The sequence below is a fragment of the Pongo pygmaeus genome, chromosome 5, assembly GCF_028885625.2.
Source record: "Pongo pygmaeus isolate AG05252 chromosome 5, NHGRI_mPonPyg2-v2.0_pri, whole genome shotgun sequence".
Classification (NCBI taxonomy): Eukaryota; Metazoa; Chordata; class Mammalia; order Primates; family Hominidae; genus Pongo; species Pongo pygmaeus.
Genome location: NC_072378.2, coordinates 32682836 through 32703326, shown reverse-complemented (window position 1 = coordinate 32703326; position 20491 = coordinate 32682836). Strand labels below are relative to the sequence as shown.

At 38.1% G+C, this 20491-nt stretch overlaps 1 protein-coding gene and 1 long non-coding RNA gene across 4 annotated transcripts in view; one reads left to right on the top strand and one right to left on the bottom strand.

Annotated features, from left to right (window-relative positions):
* LOC129039453 (uncharacterized) overlaps positions 1 to 20491 on the bottom strand; it is a 139648-nt gene that overhangs the window by 5706 nt on the left and 113451 nt on the right. Inside the window, exon 3 of the long non-coding RNA XR_008503323.2 lies at positions 18239 to 18298. This is a non-coding gene — a long non-coding RNA (uncharacterized LOC129039453). The remainder of the gene's footprint in view (positions 1 to 18238; positions 18299 to 20491) is intronic.
* Positions 12084 to 20491, top strand: part of TSBP1 (testis expressed basic protein 1) — an 82308-nt gene continuing 73900 nt past the window's right edge. For 2 of the 3 annotated variants that reach the window (XM_063666080.1, XM_063666082.1), the window contains exons 1-6: positions 12084 to 12280; positions 13979 to 14065; positions 15159 to 15191; positions 16031 to 16063; positions 17775 to 17804; positions 17887 to 17907. In XM_063666080.1, coding sequence (XP_063522150.1) covers positions 12268 to 12280; positions 13979 to 14065; positions 15159 to 15191; positions 16031 to 16063; positions 17775 to 17804; positions 17887 to 17907 — 217 coding nt within the window. In that variant the 5' untranslated portion in view covers positions 12084 to 12267. The remainder of the gene's footprint in view (positions 12281 to 13978; positions 14066 to 15158; positions 15192 to 16030; positions 16064 to 17774; positions 17805 to 17886; positions 17908 to 20491) is intronic. The other variant, XM_063666081.1, reaches the window with a different exon arrangement.

Below are 20491 nucleotides of genomic sequence, written 5' to 3'. Positions count from 1 at the left end.
AGAATATTTGCATCTGTGCAAACAATTCTGTAGGTCTTCTTTTCACTCTCTTGATAGTGTATTTTGATGCACAAAAGTTTTTAATTTTTACGAAGCCCAATTTATGTAATTTTTCTTTTGTGGTCCATGCTTTTGGTGTCATTTTAAAGAAGCCATTGCCTAATCCAATGTCATTGTCATAAAGATTTTTTCCCTTGTTCTCTTTTAAGGGTTTTTACAGTTTTGTCACTTAAATTTAGGTCTTTCATTCAATTTGAATTAATTTTTGCACATGGCTTAAAGTAAGAGTCCAACTTCATTCTTCCTGCATGTGGGTATCTAATTTTCCCAACAGCATTTGTCAAAGACCACCCTTTCCCCATTGAATGGTCTTGGCACCCATGGGAAATGAATTGAGAGTTCACTTCTGGCCTCTCAGTGCTTCTCCATTTGTCTCTGTATTTTTCTTTATACCAGTGCTGCATGCACTCTTGATTATTGTAACTTTGTATTAAGTTTTGAAACTGGGGAGTGAGAGTCCCGCAAATTTGTTTCTTGTTTTTCAAGATTGTTTTGGTTACTTGAGGTCCCTTTATGTTCCACATGAATTTTAAGAGAGATTTTTCTATTTCTATCAAAAAAAAATGCCATTAAGATTTTGGTAAGGAATTACGTTGAATCTCCCTATCACATTGAATAATATTGTCACCTTAGTAATATTAAGTTTTCCAATCCATGACTGCAGGAAGTCTTTTAAATAAAGAGGTATATCTATATTTACATAGGTTTGTTTTCAATATTTATATAATTTTATATGCTTTACTGGTATATAAATAAATTTGACTTATATTTAATATTTTATTTTTTAATAGACAATAATTATATATATTTATGAGGCATAATGTCAAGTTTTGGCAGATATATGTACCTCAAAACTATTTATATATACATTTCATACATAGCATATATATTAAGTACAACATAATGTGTATTATATATTACATATATTTATAGACTATAAATATATATACAAATATGTAACTATATATAAATAATACATAACTACATATTCATAGATACATACAACTAAATACAAATATATGAAAATATAAAAATAAATCTATATATTATATATAGTGGAATTATTAAATTAAGCTATATAGTGAATGATTGAATTAAACTGATTAACATAATCACCACTTCACATGCTTATCAATTTTTTTTGGTGAATAGACTGAAATTTCCTCTTCGTAATTTGTAAAATATACATAGTTATTAGCAACATATTTCAAAAACATATTCCTCTTGTGTAACTGAAACTTTGTACTCTTTGACCAACATCTGCTCATCCTCCCCATCATCGCCCCACTTCCCCAGCCTGTAACCACCATTCTACTCTCCACTCCTATGAGTCTGACTTTTTAGATTCCATGTATAAGTGAGATCACAGTATTTGTCTTTCTGTGCCTGGCTATTTTACTTAGAATAAAATGAATCAGATTGCACCTAGCTCAGTTTACCCCTTGACTCTAGGTATACAAATAATAAAAACACAAAAATCAAACAGAAATTATGTGTGTGTGTCTATCATCTATCTATCTATGCATCTATCTATCTATCTGTCAAATGTCTATTTAAATACCATCTTTGACATTGCCGTGTAGGATTATTATCCATATCGTGATAATTTAGTAGATTGGCCCAGAGAATAGATAAACATTGGTGTTACCATACAATTTATAAATGTAGTTTTTAAAGAAAATGTCAAAGTATGTGGTTTAATTTGTAAAGCATATATTCTCATTTGGAATCTCTAAATGTAATATGTTTGTTTTCTCAACAGTATTACCCTGTTTCCAAATATTGCTTAAGGAGCCAATATGTCACAAAAGTTTTGCAGCAAGCAAATAAAATAAAATAAAATAAAATATGTGTTTATTTTTACTCTAAAAACTATACATGCCTCTTTATTTATAGAAAGCTATAGCTATATCTGGATATCTATAAGACAAAGTTTTTTTACATTTAATCCACATATTTTGAACTTTTTAAAAAGATTTATTCCTAGGTAGTGTGTAATTTTGATGATAATGTGAATTGTCTTTTCAAATTGTATGTTCTCTTCATTTCTGTCTTATAAAAATGTGCTGGTTCTTGGATATTATTCTTGTATTTAATAACCTTGATAAACTTATTAATTCCAAAAATTTAGCTGTAGAATTTCTTGCAATTTCTAAATATACAATAATGCCACCTGCATATGACAGTTTTATTTGCTCTAGTCCAATATTTGTTGAAAGTCCCCACCTCTGATATATATCCTTTTGTCAGAGTTTGTTATCGAAATACTAAGATACCCTATATTCCTGTTATTCTAGAAGTTAAGAAACAAAATCAGAGCTAAAACTTGCCAACTGGTTGGACCCAGGAACCCAGACAGGGGACAGACTTTTCTTGTTAGATCACATCTAAGCCATATAGGCTTGAGACACAGATTCTGGAACCTGCGGGAAAGAAAAATGTGTTGTGTTTGCAGATACAAAATATGGATTTAAAAAATCATCGGGGAAAGAAAATGTCTATGGCAAAGGGCCTAAGATTAGAGTCTACTACACTCAGCTAAGTTGCACTCTCATCTAAGAAGTTCTTATCTAAATAACTGCCCTTTGGAAGCCCTCTGTTAATCAATAAACAGCTGTATAATTAGACATTACTTTCTCTTCTGGCAACTACTCCCATTTACTCTATTTCTGTTCACCTTTCTTCCCTTCCTTAGTTTTTGGACGTTGTCTCAGGTGTATCCTTAGACCCTTTAACCCTAGTCTGCATGAAATTCCATACTTATATTTATGCTCTCCTTAATGCCTAGGTATTGGCAATCTTTGGGAGTCATTCCCTTATCCCCAGTGGGGAAAACACTGCTACAAATTTAAACGCATTTCAGCACTTCAGTAGTTCACAAACTAGACAGAAGTACTGTCAACGATTGCCTGGATAACTCTAACAGTAGTCTCCTTGCTTCTTCTTTTCCTCCCACTATCGTCTTTTCTTAACACAGCAGCAAAATTGTTTTATGTCTTTATGCCGGCATAGGTAAAAACATGTCATTTGCCTACATAATGACCTATCTTATCTCTTTATTTCACTCAAGTTAAAATCAAAGTCCTGTCAGTAGTTCACTAGATGTTACAATTTTTTTTGAGGCAGGGTCTTGCTCTGTTGCCCAGGCTGGAGTGCAGTGGAACAATCATAGCTCACTGCAGCCTCAACCTCCTGGGATCAAAGGGTCCTCCCCTGCCTCAGCCTTCTGAGTAACTGGGACTACAGGTGCATGCCACCATGCCTGCCTAATTTTTTTATTATTTTGTAGAGACGGGGTCTTGCCATCTTTTCCCAGCTGGTCTTGAATTCCTAGGTTCAAGGGGTCCTCCCACCTTGGCCTCCCAAAGTACTGGGATTACAGGCATGAGCCACCATGCCTGGCTGATCCATTACCTTTCTAACTTATTTTCCTACTGTTGTTTTCCTGGATCAGTTCATACCAGTGACCCTGGCCACTTCATATTCCTTGAAAACACCAGACACATTCCTACCTTATGGTCTTTGCTGTAGTTGTCTTCTCTGCCTGGAAAACTCTTCACTCAGAAATCCACTTAGATATCTACCCTACTTCCCCCAAGTATTGCCTTCTCACAGAGGTATATCCAGGATAATCTATTTAAATCGAAATCCCACTGCAGCTGCCAGTAGTTCTCTTTCACTGACTTGCTTTTTCACTTTTCACAGCAGTTACCACCTTCTAAGATACTAAAACGGGAAAGGTCTTCTTGTCCCCCTCACAGGGCTTGCAACAGCGGGAGTGGCTCACTTCTTCAGCGCCCTGCTGCTCAAACCTCTAGGGAGAGCATACAGACGGGCAGGCTGTGGGACTCTGACCCCATGGCAGCATCCAGGGCTGTATGTTTACAGTTCCTGAAGCCCCAGTGGGCGTGTGTTACTGTGTGCTCTTCTAGTTTTGCCATGTATAGGCAGCTAGTGTTAACTAGCTCAATTAGACCCTCTGCCTTATTGCAAGGACAGAGGGCTTTCTGTATCCCAGGTTCTTGCCTTGGTGTACCAGAAAAACCAGATCACATGTGGGCTTGAAGAATGAATGCAAGGTTTTATTGAGTGGAAGTGGCTCTCAGCAGATGGGGGAGCCAGAAGGGAGATGGAGTGGGAAGGTGGTTTTCCCCTGGAATCAGGCTGCTCAGCAGCTGAGTTCCCCTCCAACTGCCCCGGCCAAACTCCGTGTTGTTCCACTGGTCAATGGCCTGCCAGCGTGCCAGCATCTGCTGGTTCCTGTTGGTGTGATCTTTAACCGATGTGTCCCTCTTGACATCCAGCCACTTGTGTGTTCTTCCGCTAATGTGTTCCTTTCGACGTCCAGCCGCTTCTGTCCCTGGCTGCTAGGGTCTCAGGATTTTTACAGGCACAGGATGGGGGCATGGCAGGCCAGGGTGGTCTTGGGAAATGCAACATTTGAGCATGAAGGCAGGAGTGTCTGTCCTCACCTAGGTCTGTGGGCACAGGCCCAGGGGTGGAGCCCTAGCCAGGGACCATGCCCTTCCCTTACCAGCACTTCCCTGCCCCTCTTGCATATCACCTCCCCCGTCTGAAGAGGTACATCTAACTGCTGTTCGAATATGGATGATGACAGGTCTTAGCTGCTTCCTGCTGATAGGGGCATTGTTTGGGGGAAAACGGCAGTCAGATTCTTCCCAGAGGTCTATATACGGGTTCCTAGCAAAGGGGAGCCATCATCCAAGGCTCCAGTTCCTTGACCATTTGGAGGTTGATGGCTTCCAGGTGTAAGAGAAAAAACAAGTTTTATAAGGTTAAGTATGCATGGATTATATATACTTGGGTATGTATATCCAAGTTATACATACTGTAACTACATACATACATACATACACACATACTATAATAAATACATGTATTATACAAGGAAAAAAAATTAGTGCCAAAGATTACAGAGATAAGAAGTGAAATATACTAACAACAACATTGTACCCTGAGATGTTTCACCCTGGTGAAAGAAATTAAACCTCGTATGGGAGTGGATAAACTTTTAGAATGAGATAACTGTTCTGGCCATATCTTTAGTAGTTAACAGGTGTACCCTGGGAATTCTGGGGTTTGTGGGCTTGCCTGGTGGCCATTAAAGCTTCTGTCTCTTTCCTGTATTTCCTCTCTCTTTCCTGGGCCTCCCTGTCTGTATTGTAAAAGACCGAGGTGGCCACTTTCAGAAGGTCTTCTAATGTACTATCCGGTCCCAGGGCCCATTTCTGCAACTTCCTCCTGATGTCAGGAGCTGCCTGAGTAATAAATTTATCCTTTAGGGTTAGCTGTCCCTCGACTGAATCAGGAGATAGACAGGTATGCTTTACCAAGGACTCTCTTAGTCTCTCCAGGAAGGCAGTATGATTTTCATCAAATACCTGGTTGATCATGGACAACTTAGTATAATTGAGAGGCTTGGTCTTAGTCCTACAAAAGCCTTCTATTATGCACATCTGAAAGTGTCTCCTCTTCCAGTCTTCCACCTGTCATTGGGATCCCACTTAGGGTCATTCACTTTTACTGCTTCTCTTCCAGTTGGATAATGTTCGCTCCCTTCCCTGATGCCATATGTGATACAAAGCTCATTCCCAAACTCTTTGCTGCTTGCAGAGCGGCCTGCTTCTTAGTGTCCATCAGGGTCTGATTCAAAAGTAGCATAACATCTCTCCAGGAGAGTTTAAATATATGGGTGAAAGTCTGGAAAACTTCTATATATCTATAAGGGTCATCTGAAAGCTTGCCAAGATCCCCCTTGATTTGCTTTAAGTACTGTAGGAAGAAGATGACCTGGACCTTACTGGGCACAAATTCACTGGGCATTTGTTGGAGGGGCAAGAGTGAGACTGGTTGAATGTTGAAGGTGTACCTCAACACACACACACACACTCAACACACACACACACACACACACACAGAGTTCCTTGACACAGACTAGCATAGCGTTTGCTTTTTTGGTTCTAGGCATTGTCTCTGTTCAGTCATTAGCTAATGACTAAGCTAACCGGGCAGAAACATCAAACATTACATTCAGGAAAGAATGGAGACTTTATAAAATTAGATCAGAAAAATCTTAAACAAACAAGTAGTAATACAACAAATGCAACAACAGCAAACTCTGTAAAGGGAGGAAATCTGGTTTCTAAATAGCAACATTATAATGTTCAAAATGTCTAGATTTCAGCAAAAAATAATGAGGCATGTAAAGAAAAAAGAAATCATGACCCATGCACAGAAAATAATAAAAAGAAACTGTTTCTGAAGAAGCCCAGATATTGTAATTAGTAGAATAAGACATGTCGAAAAAATAAAGTATAAGAATGATGTCTCAGCAATTTGAGAATATCAGAAGGAGAAATTATAGAAATATATAGCAATTCTGCAGGTTAAAAATACAATAGCCAAAATGAAACACACACACACACAAACACACACACACAGACACACTAGAGGTGTTCAACAGAAGGAAAATTTCAGCAGGCAGAACAAAGAATCTTTGAACTTGAAGATGGGACAGTTGAAGTTATCCATTCTGAACAATAGAAGAACAAATTTCTTTTAATGAACAGAGCATATGAGACCAATCTGACGTCATCAAACATCCCAACACAAACATAATGAGATTCACAGAAGAAAAGAAAAAATAGAAGGGAGCAGAAGGAATATTTGAAAAATTAATGGTCAAACCATTCAAAACTTGATTAAAAATATTAATGAAACATCCAAGATGCTGAACGAATTCCAAGTAGGAAAGAAAGGAGATCCACACTGAGACACATCATCATCATCAAACTGCTAAAATTCAAAGACAAAATCTTGACAGTAGCAAGAGAGAAGAGTTGCACCATGGGCAAGGGATCCTCAATAAAATTAAGAGCTTATTTATCATCAGGAACTGTGGAGGCCACAAAGCAGTCAAATGACGTATTTAAAAAGCTAAAAGCAAAAAGAGATGTCGACCAATAATTCTGTACCCGTCAAAACATTCCTTCAAAAATGAAAGACAAATTAAGACATATCCAAATAAACAAAAACTAAGAGAGTTTGATGCTAGTAGACTTGACCTATAATAAATGCTACCAGGTCTCTTTCAGGCTGAACTGAAAGGATACACAACAGTAACTTACATTCATATGAAAAAATAAAAAATACCGATCAAAGTAACCACATAAGCAAATATAAGACATATGTATGAATGTAGCCAGGCATGGTGGCTCATGCCTGTAATTCCAGCACTTTGGGAGGCTGAGGCGGGAGGATCACCTGAGGTCAGGTGTTCTAGGCCAGCCTGGCCAACACGGTGAAACCCTGTCTCCACTAAAAATACAAAAATTAGCTGAGTGTGTGCCTGTAATCCCAGCTACCAGGGAGGCTGAGGCCAGAGAATCACTTGAACCTGGAGGCAGAAGTTGCAGTGAGCCGAGATCTCGCCATTGCACTCCAGCCTGGGTGACAAGAGCAAGACTCCGTCTCAAAAAAAAAAAAAAAAAAAAAAAAAAGTGCTAATTCTCATCACTCATAGTCAACATTTTACTGGAGGTTATTCTCAGAAAAATTAGGCAACAAAATTAATAAAATACATCTGTCTAGGAAGTACAACTATTTTTATCTGCAGATGATATCATGTTAAATATAGAAAATCCTAAAGAACACAGACACACACACGCACACACAGACACACACATGCGCACACACACACTTAAAGCTAATAAGTTTAACAAAGTTGCAGAATATAAGATCAAGACACAAAAGTTAGGTATATTTCTACACGCTAGCATTGAAAAATGAATGTAAAGATGAAATAAGGAAAAAGTTCCATTTACATTACCACCAAAATAATAAAACATTTAGGATAAACATAACCAAGGATAACTTTGGACTTAGTTTATTGTTTTTTTCTTTTTTTTTTTCTTTTTTTTTTTTTAAGACAGAGTCTCACTCTGTCGCCCAGGCTGGAGTGCAGTGGCACGATCTCGGCTCACTGCAACCTCTGCCTCCCAGGTTCAAGCGATTCTTCTGCCTCAGCCTCCCAAGTAGCTGGGATTACAGGCACACGTCACCATGCCTGGCAATTTTTGTATTTTTAGTAGAAACGGGGTTTCACTATGTTGGTTAGGCTGGTCTTGAACTCCTGACCACGTGATCCACCCGCCTTGGCCTCCCAAAGTGCTGGGATTACAGGCATAAGTCACCGCGCCCAGCCTGTTCTTCTTTTTCTAGTTCCTTGAGGTGTAAGGTTAGGTTGTTTATTCAAGATCTTTCTCTTTTTTTGGATGTAGGTGGCTTTTGCTATAAACTTCTCCTTTAGAGCTGCTTTTACGGCATTCCATAATTTTTGGTATGCAGCGTTTCCATTTTCATTTGGCTCAAAATGGTTTTTATTTCTCTTTTAAGTTCATTTTGACCCATTCATTATTCAGAGCATCTTATTTAATTTTCACATATTTGTGATTTTTCCAAAATTCCTTCTGTTATTTTCAGTTTCATTCCATTACGTTCAGAAAAATATTTGATATAATTTCAATCTTCTTAAATTTGTTAAAGACTTGTTTTGTGGCTTAACATATTATTTATCATAGAGAATGTTTCATGTGCTTTGAGAACAATGCAGCTATTGGATGAAATGTTCTGTATATGTCTTAGGTTCACTTAGTCAATGTATTTCAAATCTAGTGTTTCCTTATTTATTTTATGTCTGGATGATCTCTACATTGTTGAAAATGCAGAATTGAAGTCCACTAATATTATCGTATTGCCAGATGGCAATCTTGCAATCACTTTTTCGATTTATTAATATTTACTTTATATATTTAGGTATTCTGATGTTGGGTACATATATAATTACAATTACTATTTGCTCTTTATTAATTCACCCCTTTATCCTTATATGATGACCTTCTTTGTCTCTTTTTATAGTTTTTAAAAATCTATTTTTTCCTGATATAAATATAGCCACATTTGCTCTCTTTTAGTTATACTTTTCATGGAATATCTTTTTCCATTCCTTCACTCTCAAGTCTATGCGTGTCCTGAAGTCTCAAGTGGGCTATTTTAGACAACATATTGTTGGATCTTGTTTTTTCTTTTTTTCAAAATCATTCAGCCACTCTGTGTCTTTTAATTGGAGAATTAAATCTATTTACATTTAAAGTAATTATTTACAGATAAGAACTTACTATTGACATATTGTTAAGTTTTTTTTACTGTTTTGTAGTTCTTTTGTTCCTTTCTTATAATCTTGCTGTCTTCCTTTGTAATTAGTAATTTTTTTAGTGGTTTGCTTTCATTTCTTTCTTTATCTTTTGGGTATCTGTGGAGATTTTTTCTTTGTGGTTACCATGAGACTTACAAAAAATATTTTGTAGTTATAATACCCTAATTTAAGCTATAACACCTGAACTACAATACAGTACAAAGACTCTACACTTTTGTTTCTCACACACATATACAGTTTATGATATTGATATCTTTATATGATGTATCTGCGAACCAATTACTATAGCCATAGTTATTTTAAATACATTTGTTTTTTAACTTTTGTAAGAGTGATTATACACCACCTTTACAATATTAGAGTATTCTGAATGTGGTTATATATATACATTTACCATTGGGTTTTATACTTTTTCTTTTTTTTTATTTTTTATTTTTTATTTTTTTTGAGACGGAGTCTCGCTCTGTCACCCAGGCTGGAGTGCAGTGGTGCGATCTCGGCTCACTGCAAGCTCCGCCTCCCAGGTTCACGCTATTCTCCTGCCTCAGCCTCCTGAATAGCTGGGACTACAGGCGCCCGCCACCATGCCTAGCTAATTTTTTTGTATTTTTAGTAGAGACGGGGTTTCACTGTGTTAGCCCGGATGGTCTCGATCTCCTGACCTCGTGATCTGCCCACCTTGGCCTCACTTTTTCTGTTTTTATGTTGTTATTTATTGTCCTTTTGTTTCAACTCCCAGAACTCCCTTTAGCATTTCTTGTAAAGCTGGTCTCATGGTGATGAACTCCCTCAACTTTTGTCTTCAAATGTCTTTATCTCTTTATCTCTCCTTCATTTGTCATAAATAGCTTTGCCAAGTATAGTATTCGTGGTTGATATTTCTTTTCCTTTTAGCACTTTAAATCTGTAACCCCACTTCCTCCTGACTTGCAAGGTTTCCATTGAGAAGTCTGGTAATGGATTTATGGGAGATCTCTTACATGTGATGTTTCTTTCAGAATTCTCTCTTTGTGTTTGACCTTTGACAATTTGATTATAATATATCTTGGAGTATGTCTTTTTTGAATTGAACTTGCTTGGGATGCTTTGATCATCTTCAATCTGGATGTTCATATCCCTCTCAAGATTTGGAAAATTTTCAGATAATATTCCATTGATTAAGCTTACTGCCCCTTCCTCTTTCTCTTCTTTTGGTACTTCCATAATTCATATATTTGTATGTTTGATGGTGTTCCATAAATATGCATAAAACACTTACAGAAAAATAATTTCAACAATTTTGAGATTATTTTTGGCAGGTGGAGCATCCTAAAACTAGAAGGCATCACCTTCCTCTTCAAGTGACTGACTTCTTAACTTAGAAATCACCACACCACCACAGGATGCATAGAAGACTGAAACAAAATGTGGCTTTGTGAATATAGTGTGGGCTTTGGAGTCAGAAACTCTGCCATTTGTTGGCTGGGTAACTTCTAGTGTCTCTCTCCATCTCAAAGAATTTCATTGTACAGTTTATTAGGGATTAAACAAGTTTGTGCTTATAAGTTACCCACTATAGAACTTTGTAGTCAATAGGCACTCAATAAAAGGTGTTTATTACTCTCCTTGTTCTCCACAGTGGCTTATGAGATCCCATTTACTGGCTCACTCTTCCTAGCACCACAGACCTCTGGACTGGATTTCTTCTTGCTATCTAACTCCAACAACTTGACTTCCTTTGTTCACCTTCATTTGTTTCAAGGCTCTTCTTTTTTAACTTTTAGTTTTAAGGGTACACATATGTAATTGTTTGTTATATGGGTAAATTGTGTGTTGGGGGGTTTGGTGTACAGATTCTTTAGTCAGCTGGGTAATAAACATAATACCCAAGAGATATGTTGTCTCCCTCTTCCTAGCCTCCACCCTTAAGTAGGCCCCAGTGTCTGTTGTTCCTCTCTTAGTGTCCATGTGTTCTTGTTGTTTAGCTCCCACTTATAAGTGAGAACATATGGTATTTGGTTTTCTGTTCCTGCTTTAGTTTGCTTAGAATAGTGGTCTCCGGCTCCATCCATGTTGCTGCAAAGGACATCATCTCATTATTTTTTATGGTGGTGTAGTATTCCATGGTGTATATTTACCACTTTTTCTTTATCCAGTCTGCCTTTTTTTAAATATAGTCATTTTTCTCATTTTTAATTATCAAACATTTATAAAATGCTTATTCTGTGGAAGGTTCTCTGCCTCAAGAGTTACAAACATTAGGCCGGGCACAGCGGCTCACGCCTGTAATCCCAGGGGAGGCCAAGGCGGGTGGATCACCTGAGGTCGGGAGTTCGACACCAGCCTGACCAACATGGAGAAACCCCAACTCTACTAAAAATACAAAATTAGCTGGGTGTGGTGGTGCATGCCTGTAATCCCAGCTACTTGGGAGGCTGAGGCAGGAGAATCGCTTAAACCCAGGAGGCGGAGGTTGCAGTGAGCCGAAATGGCACCACTGCTCTCCAGCCTGGGCAACAAGAGTGAAACTCCGTCTTCAAAAAATATTTAAAAAAAGAGTTACAAAGATTAATGATATACAGTCTCTGGCCTTAAAAATCTCTGAAAAACTAGAAATAATTCTAAAGCCCAGATAGAGTGAGTTCCCTTCCAGTATCCTATACAAGTTCAAGGTCCTCCAAAGTATTATTAAATCTTCCTAGCCTTTTGATCCTCCTCTGCCTTTTCTCCTACCTCACTAATGTTCTAAGTCTCTGTTATGACACAGATTCTAGAACCTTCACAGGCCATACTCCCATCATTTGCTTAGGTCTGATCAATCTACTCCACACCATTTCTCAGTGATCCTCTGCATCTCTGCCTGTAAGGGCCTCCCTGACACCCAAGTTCGTATTGCTCAGAAACAGTGAACTTGAGTTTTTCGTTTTATCTTGGTCTCTCTCTGACAAAGAAATCCAGATGATGCGAGACTTGCTGGAGACAATACGTGGAAAATGACAGTCTTGGGTATGGACTAACTCCCTCTTTGAGGCTTCCTCGACTCTAATAGTTCAGGAGTCTCCTCTTAGGGACTTACGGACTTTAACACAACTGCTTTATCTTCCTTGCCTGCTTCCTTTTCAAAATCAATATTTTTTTTCTTTCACTCTTATTGATTCCTCTGGAAGCCTGGGGGAAACAACCCACAGTTAACTAAGCTCTAGGCTGATAGTGCTGGTTTCTCCTTTGGTTTCTAGAGTTTAAACTGAACAAAGAAAATAACCATCCTCTGTAGCACTAGGAAAATTCCTTAGCCCATTATCTCACTTCCTGTAGTATGGTCACTCTATAATCTGCCTCAACTCAGAAATAATGATTTCCTCTCATTTTCCCTATTAATAGGGTGGACCATCTTCTAACTGCGCTATAGACAGGGCATTTCAGACACTAAAGGAAGAAAGGGAATATACAGTAGTACTGAGTACACCATCTAGTTATCCTTTCATCCCCGATGAGTTATTTAACACTAGAAAAAAAAATTCACGTAATAGAGGGCATATTGACTACTTGCTGTTCATTTTAGAGGTACATTAGAAGAAAATCTCCAAAAGTTGATTTGGCAGGAGAATTTTCTCACAGGACCAGACACCTAGAAGACTCAGTAGACAAATGCCTAATCTGCCCTGGTTGGAGGTGTGTTATTATATCTTGAGATGGATTCACCTATTGTTTGTTTGAAGTAGTCTTAATCTGGGTGTAATCTACTTTCCTAGTCTTTCAGAGCTCAATATTCTTCAGAGTTTTTACTTTCACAGGCAGATTTATGGGTTTTTTTTCTTCTTTCCTTTCTCTCTCTCTCTTTTCTTTTTTTTTCTCCCCCGATCCTTCGTAGCCACTGCCCTTTATAACCATATGATATTGTCTAAGATTTTTCTCTCCTATGGCTGCAAGACTCCATCTTACATCAATTGAATGCATATCAATGACACATAAACAAACACAAGTTAAGCAATCCCAGCATGTTTTATCCTACTAACCACAATAACAAACCTCACAAATATCCATCTTGTCATCAGGAGGTTGGCGAGTGATGACTGAAAGGTTTTTCTGTGATAAGAAATTTCTGTCCTTTGCTGTGGCTTTCATTAATAAAACCACCTTCAGTCAGCATCCTTCAGTCAAGGTGCTGAAAGTTTTTTGATCACTCACTCATAAAAATGTTTTGAGTATGCATTCCCTATAAAAGTATATTTATAAATCTTATGAATTTATAGCTATATATATACACATTATATATAGAAAATCTTGCAACTTTAAAGGTATGAGTTAAAATTACACAGAAAATAGAAGTTCTAATATTTTCCCCATACCCCAGTGGATAGCTTCATAGACGTCTCACTGACTCCCTTTAACATTCTTCCTGCCTGGGGAGTAAAGGGTTCAACTGAGGAGGAAATCTGTCAGATTGCCAACTCTAAACCAAGGGTACACAGCATCTGAGGTTCTTAGTATATGACCAAAGAACCAATGTAAGAGCTAAAAATGGGCAGGGGCGGGAATGTGAGGACAGTAATATGAGGCAAATAAAAGAATAAAGGAATTGAAGTAGCAGAAAGGGGAAAGAAAAAAAAGTCTATCTGGTGGATAGTAAGAGATGATCAGAAGTTGTTTCTGGTAATTTCCTGGTCTAAATAAGCATGTTTACAGGTGAGTTTTTGTTTTCAGAAATAACTTTGGCTGTCATCCTGACTCTACTGGGACTTGCCATCCTGGCTATTTTGTTAACAAGATGGGCACAATGTAAGCAAAGTGGTGAGTAATAATGAGTCAAAATGAAGATTTCCTGTGAAAACCATGGAGGGAGGGATGCCAAGATTCAGTCTGAGTTCATCTCACTCATCCAACAGCTAGAGACTTTCCCAATATTCTGGGAATCTGTTTGAATACTTGAGTCAAAGAATCTCTGACCTATTAGTGATTTTCCCTGCACTTTTAACTCCCAAGGTTTACATTATCAATAATGTCAAACAAAAAATCACAGATAGGCCGGGAGCAGTGGCTAACGCCTGTAATCCCAGCACTTTGGGAGGCCGAGGCGGGCGGATCACAAGGTCAAGAGTTCGAGACCAGCCTGACCAACGTGGTGAAACCCCGTCTCTACCAAAAATACAAAAATTAGCTGGGCATGGTGGCAGATGACTGTAATCCCAGCCGCTCGGGAGACTGAGGCAGGAGAATTGTTTGAACCCAGGAGGCAGAGGTTGCAGTGAGCCAAGATCACGCCATTGCACTCCAGCCTGGGTGACAGGGCAAGACTCCATCTCAAAAAAAAAAAAAAAAAAAAAAATCACAGAGTTTAGCAAAAGTAATAAGAATACTTTAAAAGAAAATTACCTGAGCTCCAAGGGAAATTACCCGAGTTAAAAAAAAAAAATAGAAGTGAGAAGACAGTATGTTGCTAAACACCAGTATCTAGTATTATATAAAAAGAATTGGAGACTTTTAGTGACTTAATTTGGGGAGATGATAAGAAGAGACAAATACAGAGTAGTACTTGTCGATGAAACAGAGATAGAGCTCATAAAACCTAAGACCTATTTCTATGCCATAAGGTCTCTCTTTCCTGGATTTTTCTGTTTCTCTCCCACAACTTTCTAATTGGCTATATTCCCTCCCTGTTTCCCACCCTCAATGCCTGTGAGCCCTCAAAGCACAAATAGTGTGAAAAGATAGGTAAAACAGGGCTGATGGGAGATGTGGAAAATGGGTGAGAACAACAATGCGTTATATCAGGAGGACCACCTTGGTAAACAAGAAGCACAGCTTAGAGTGAGAAGAGTTTGATTAGAGGAAGAACACTTCTCCTAAGTAACTAATAAAAACATTTTGCCTAATTCCTCCACAGAAATGTATATCTCCAGATACAGTTCAGAACAAAGTAAGTACTTACACTCATGAGAAAAAAAAGTACAGTATTTATAGAATTTTCACAAGTCAGGAATGAAATCTGTCTTGTTTACAGTTGTGTTTCCAGAACCTTGCATAGTGCACCATTGCATGAACTGAACTGCTTCTAAGTGAGTGGGAGAAATCTACCAGAGATTTCTGAGCAGTACTGAATGCCAAAATGGAGTTGGGGAGAATTAATTAATACTGGGTAGGCCCGCATAATTCTGAGGCTCTCTTCAGATGCTTCCTGTGGTCTGAGAGCAGCAACAGAGATACTAACCCATGGAAATAGCAAACTCCTCAGGCACTGGAACAGAAGGTTCAGTAAAAAGCCTAAATCCATTCATGAAGAGGGCCTTAGTGAAGTGGCCGGATAGAAAAATATAATGTATCCTAGAATAACGAGAGTGAACACAGTTAGGGTAATTATGATTGGGAAGAGTACCAACTTCAGGATGTGAAGAAGTGAAGAAGATTTTCCATGGAAAGGTCTGGAGAGATGCCAAAGTTGCTAAGAAAGATAGCACAGGATTGGTATAAGGCAAAAAATAGCAGACTAGCTGCTGAAGTATCAAGAGGTAAAAGAAACTCTGAAACTCCTTCTGACTATCATTTAGCCTGGCTAATATTATAAAATTGGTGATTGACACAGTCACTTATCATCATCAGCTCTTGCAGCTTATGCACAATTCCTATTTCCTGCAAAGTAAATTAATTCACATCATTATTCACCATTAGGAGTTTATGTTTACATTAGTTCTCAGAGTCTTAAATAAAGCCTCATTAATAATCAAGAAGCAAAATCATGTGCTCTCCCTTTTTTTATAGGTGCTAGACTTCTGGACTATGAGGATGGTAGAGGTAAATAGATTAGGAACTACTATACAGTTAATGAAGGAATATACTCTTTAGATTGTGAATCAATTCATCTCCCTTTGAGCATCATTTATTGAGTCAGCATATCTTTCATTTTTATAACATCCAAATGCTTATCATTCCTCTCTCTCTCTTTCTCAAGAAAAATTGTGCATTTTTCTCAGAAAAGGTAAATAATTCTCCTTCTTAAGACCATCAAAAGAATTCATTTCCATCTTCTGTTTACTTCCAAGATATTAGAAAGGTTAAGGAACCTCTCTGAAACAATTTCCTGGATGTTTAAAATGTGGATAAAATGAATATGAAATGGAAAATAGTATATGTGAAAATACACTTTGAAAGCCATACAGTATAAGAAGTAAACAAAGCTTATCCCCATTTAAGAAGATGAGATTTATGCTCAAAAGATTGAGACTTACTCAAGTTCACCTAGCTGAGGAGGGAGCTGGATATCGAATTCAGGTTTTGAAACGTGATAGTTATGAGAAGACGGCAATGCACTGTCTACTTTTTTGAAGGGACACACCAGTACCACTAATTTCAATGTACCATGGCTATTCCTAACCCTCACGCCCCAACACTCAATGTTCTCTTTCAATATCCACTCACTAGGGCTGCCTATAGATGTTCCCTCGGCTCTCTCTCTCTCTTTCTCTCTCTCTCTCTCTCTCTCTTTCTCTCTCTCTCTCTTTCCTTCCCTCTTTCTCTCTTTCTGACTAGTCCTATCTCCCTCGGCTCTCTCTCTCTCTTTCTCTCTCTCTCTCTTTCCTTCCCTCTTTCTCTCTTTCTGACTAGTCCTATCTCCAGAACTCAACAAGAACCACTAGAGCTACCTCTCATTCTTGCTGGAAGCCACTAAAGTTGTCCACGCCAGGCCCACCAGCTACACCAGAACTATAAGGTTGTGAGATTGTGGATGTGGAAATAATTACACACACACACACACAAGCTACAAGCATATAGATCCCTGAGAGTTGAGGAAAGAAAAGAGAAAGTAACTCAGTCACTTCACTTGCTGTCCATGCCCCACACTTGGACTCTTGGTCCATCCTTCTTCTTACCTCTATGATTCATCTATCATGAACAACAAGAGTGAAGAGCACAGTGCCATGGCATTCCCTCTTTATTTTCTGAAATGGAACCTAAAGAAAATGGGAATATCTGGGAAACTAGCAAATATTTTAGTAGTTGGATTGAGACTAATGATAAACTTACTTTTTTTTTTTTTTTTTTTTGAGATGGAGTCTCGCATTGTCGCCCAGGCTGGAGTGCAGTGGCGCAATCTCGGCTCACTGCAAGCTCCTCCTCCCAGGTTCACGCCATTCTCCTCTCTCAGCCTTCCGAGCAACCGTGACCACAGGCACCTGCCACCACGCCCGGCCAATATTTTTTTGTATTTTTAGTAGAGACGGGGTTTCACCGTGTTAGCCAGGATGGTCTCGATCTCCTGACCTTGTGATCCACCCGCCTCGGCCTCCCAAAGTGCTGGGATCATAGGCGTAAGCCACCACGCCCGGCCCGATAAACTTATTTTTTAATGAACTGTTGGTAAAGTTAATATGTTTTTTTCTTTCCTAAAAGATTTTTCCTCTCAGATCTAAAAGAGGAAGAGGTAAACAGATTTTTCTCTAACAAAAAATAATATAGACTTATTTGTTGAAGTAAAATCTCATTATGTTTTTATCTTCTCTTTTAGGATCCCAACATGCATATTCAACAGAAAGTGGTAAATTATTGTATTGCTAAGAAATTAATATAGGAGTCTGTTTATGAGAAATTAAAAATCTTACAATTTTTCAATTCTCTAGACACTTCATATGATAACCGAGGTAAGTATATGTAGAGATTTTTGTAAAATTAAAGGAAAATCAGTGCTGCTTCCTGCCACAACATAAAAGGCTATAAAAACTTACCAAAATTTAAAAAAGAAGAAGAAGAAATGAAAGCAGTTACAGAATATTCTGAGAAATGTTCACAAATGTTCACCATCACGCTATGAGGCACCATTTTCCCCAAAGCCATGCAGTTCCTCTCCTATCCAACTCCTAATTATTTAACAAAAGTAATATGAGAGAAAGGCATCAGCAAAATAGTAGAACAGGAGCTTTCTTCCCACACAGAAGTATCAATTTAGACAACTATCCACAGATGAGACAATACCCTTGTGGGAGTCCAGGAGTCCAGCAGAGAAGTTCCAGCACACTGTCAGGTTATAAAATCCTAGAACAGATGTATTAAAGAGGGTAAGAAGAACAGGGTAGTTTCACTTTACCCACATCACTCCTCCCCCAGGGTGGCACAACTCAATGCTGAGACAGACCCACTTGGTCCACAATTTCTCCCACAGAAAAAACGTGCAGAACTTAATGAGTGCCCACATCCCCCAGCCATTCAGGATGCTGTCCGAAATAAGCCAACTTATTTCTCACTCCACCCAGAACACTGAGATGATCAGCATAGTTGAATGGTTAGGAGAGGCTGGGAGCAGGGAAAAAGAGACTGCAGAACCCACTCATAAGAAAGCCTCATCAGAAAGCCTGCCATTTGAGATGCGTGACCTATGCCCCTTGCACTACTGACCCACAGGCACGCCTTTCACACATTTCACTCTCCCATCTAGGCTGAGTCCCCATATGAGCCACCATGGACAACAAAAGGAAACATCTCACAGTCAGTTTGACTTCGTGGGGTCAGAAAAAAGGACACAAACTTGAGAATTCCAGAGCACCACCCTAGGGAAAACAAAGGGAAGGCTCTCAGAACCTGGACTGGCTTTGCAGGATTGAGAGAAGGCACAATCTTAGAAATCTCATCTAGCCTGGGTGTGGTGGTTCATGCCTGAAATCCCAGCACTTTGGGAGGCCGAGGCAAGAGGACTTCTTGAGCCTAGGAGTTCGAGACTGGCCTGGGCAACATAGTGAGACCCTGTCTCTAAAAAAAAAAAAAAAAAAAATCAGCTGGATGTGGTGGTGCACACCTGCAGTCCCAGCTACTCAGGAGGCTGAGGTGGGAGGATTGCTTGAGCGCAGGAGTTTGATGCTGCAGTGAGCCACAATCATGCCACTGCTCCACTCTGGGTAACAGAGTGAGATTTTGTCTCAAAAAAAGGGAAAAAATCCCATCTGTGAAGTAGGCACAAACAAATACTGAACAGGATGACTGTTTCTTCAAATGTGAAAATGCAAGACAAGACTTCAAGGTCATAAAAATCAAGGAAACATGACACCACTAAAAGAACACAATAATATTTCAGTAACTAACCCCCAAAAATGAAGGTTTGCCTAAAAATCAATCCACCAGTTGCCTGACAAAAAATCCAAAACAATTGTTATAAGAAAGCTCAGTGAGCTACAAGACAACACAAACAATATAATGACATCAGGAAAACAACACAAGAACAAAAGTAGAAGTTCAACAAAGAGAAAAAAAAACAAAACGGAGCCATACAAATTTTGGAGCTGAAGGATGCAATGACTAAACTAAAAAAAAAAGGGAATAGAGAGCTTCCAAGATGATGGATCAAGTACAAGAAAGAATAAGAGAAGTCAAAGACCAATCATTTAAAATTATCTAGTCAGAGTACAAAAAAAAAACACACAAAGAAAAGAAATGAAGAAATATGTACAAGATTTATGGGACACCATCAAGGGAGCTAACTTTTTGCATTATTGGAGTCTCAGAAGAAAAGAGAAATAGAATAAATGCTTATTTAAGGCATAATTGCTAAAAACTTTCCAAATCTGTGAAGAGATATAGACATCTCGATATATGAAACTCAAAACTCTCCAATTGTATTTAACCCAAAGAAGACTTCTCCAAGACATTATGTCAAATTGTCAATAATCAAAGTTAAAGAGAGAATCTTGAAAGAAGCATATCACATTTAAAGGTACATCAAAAGGATATTAGCACTTCTATGCAGACATTTTCTAGGCCAGTACATAGTGGGATGATATATTCAATTTGCTGAAAGAAAAAAACTGCCAACCAATAACTCTTTACCCGTAAAGCTGTTTTTCAGATCTGAGAAAGAGATAGTCTTTATCAGACAAACAAAAGCTGAGGGAGTTTATCACCAATAGATCTGCCTTACAAGAAATGCTAGAGAATGTTCTTCAAGCTGAAATGAAAGGCCAATAATTAGTAAAATGAAAAAATATCCAAGTATAAAATTCACTGGTAAGGTAAATATACAGTCAATTCAGAATATTCTAATACTGTAATGATGGTGTATAAATAACTTTTAATGCTAATATAAAAGTTAAAAGACAAAATATTAAAAATATATAATTTGTTAATGGATATACAATTTTTTAAATGTAAATTTTGACACTGAAAATGTAAAAACTTGGAGAATAATATGTAGAGTTTTTGTATGTAATCTATTTTAATAATCTAAGTTATTATTAGCTG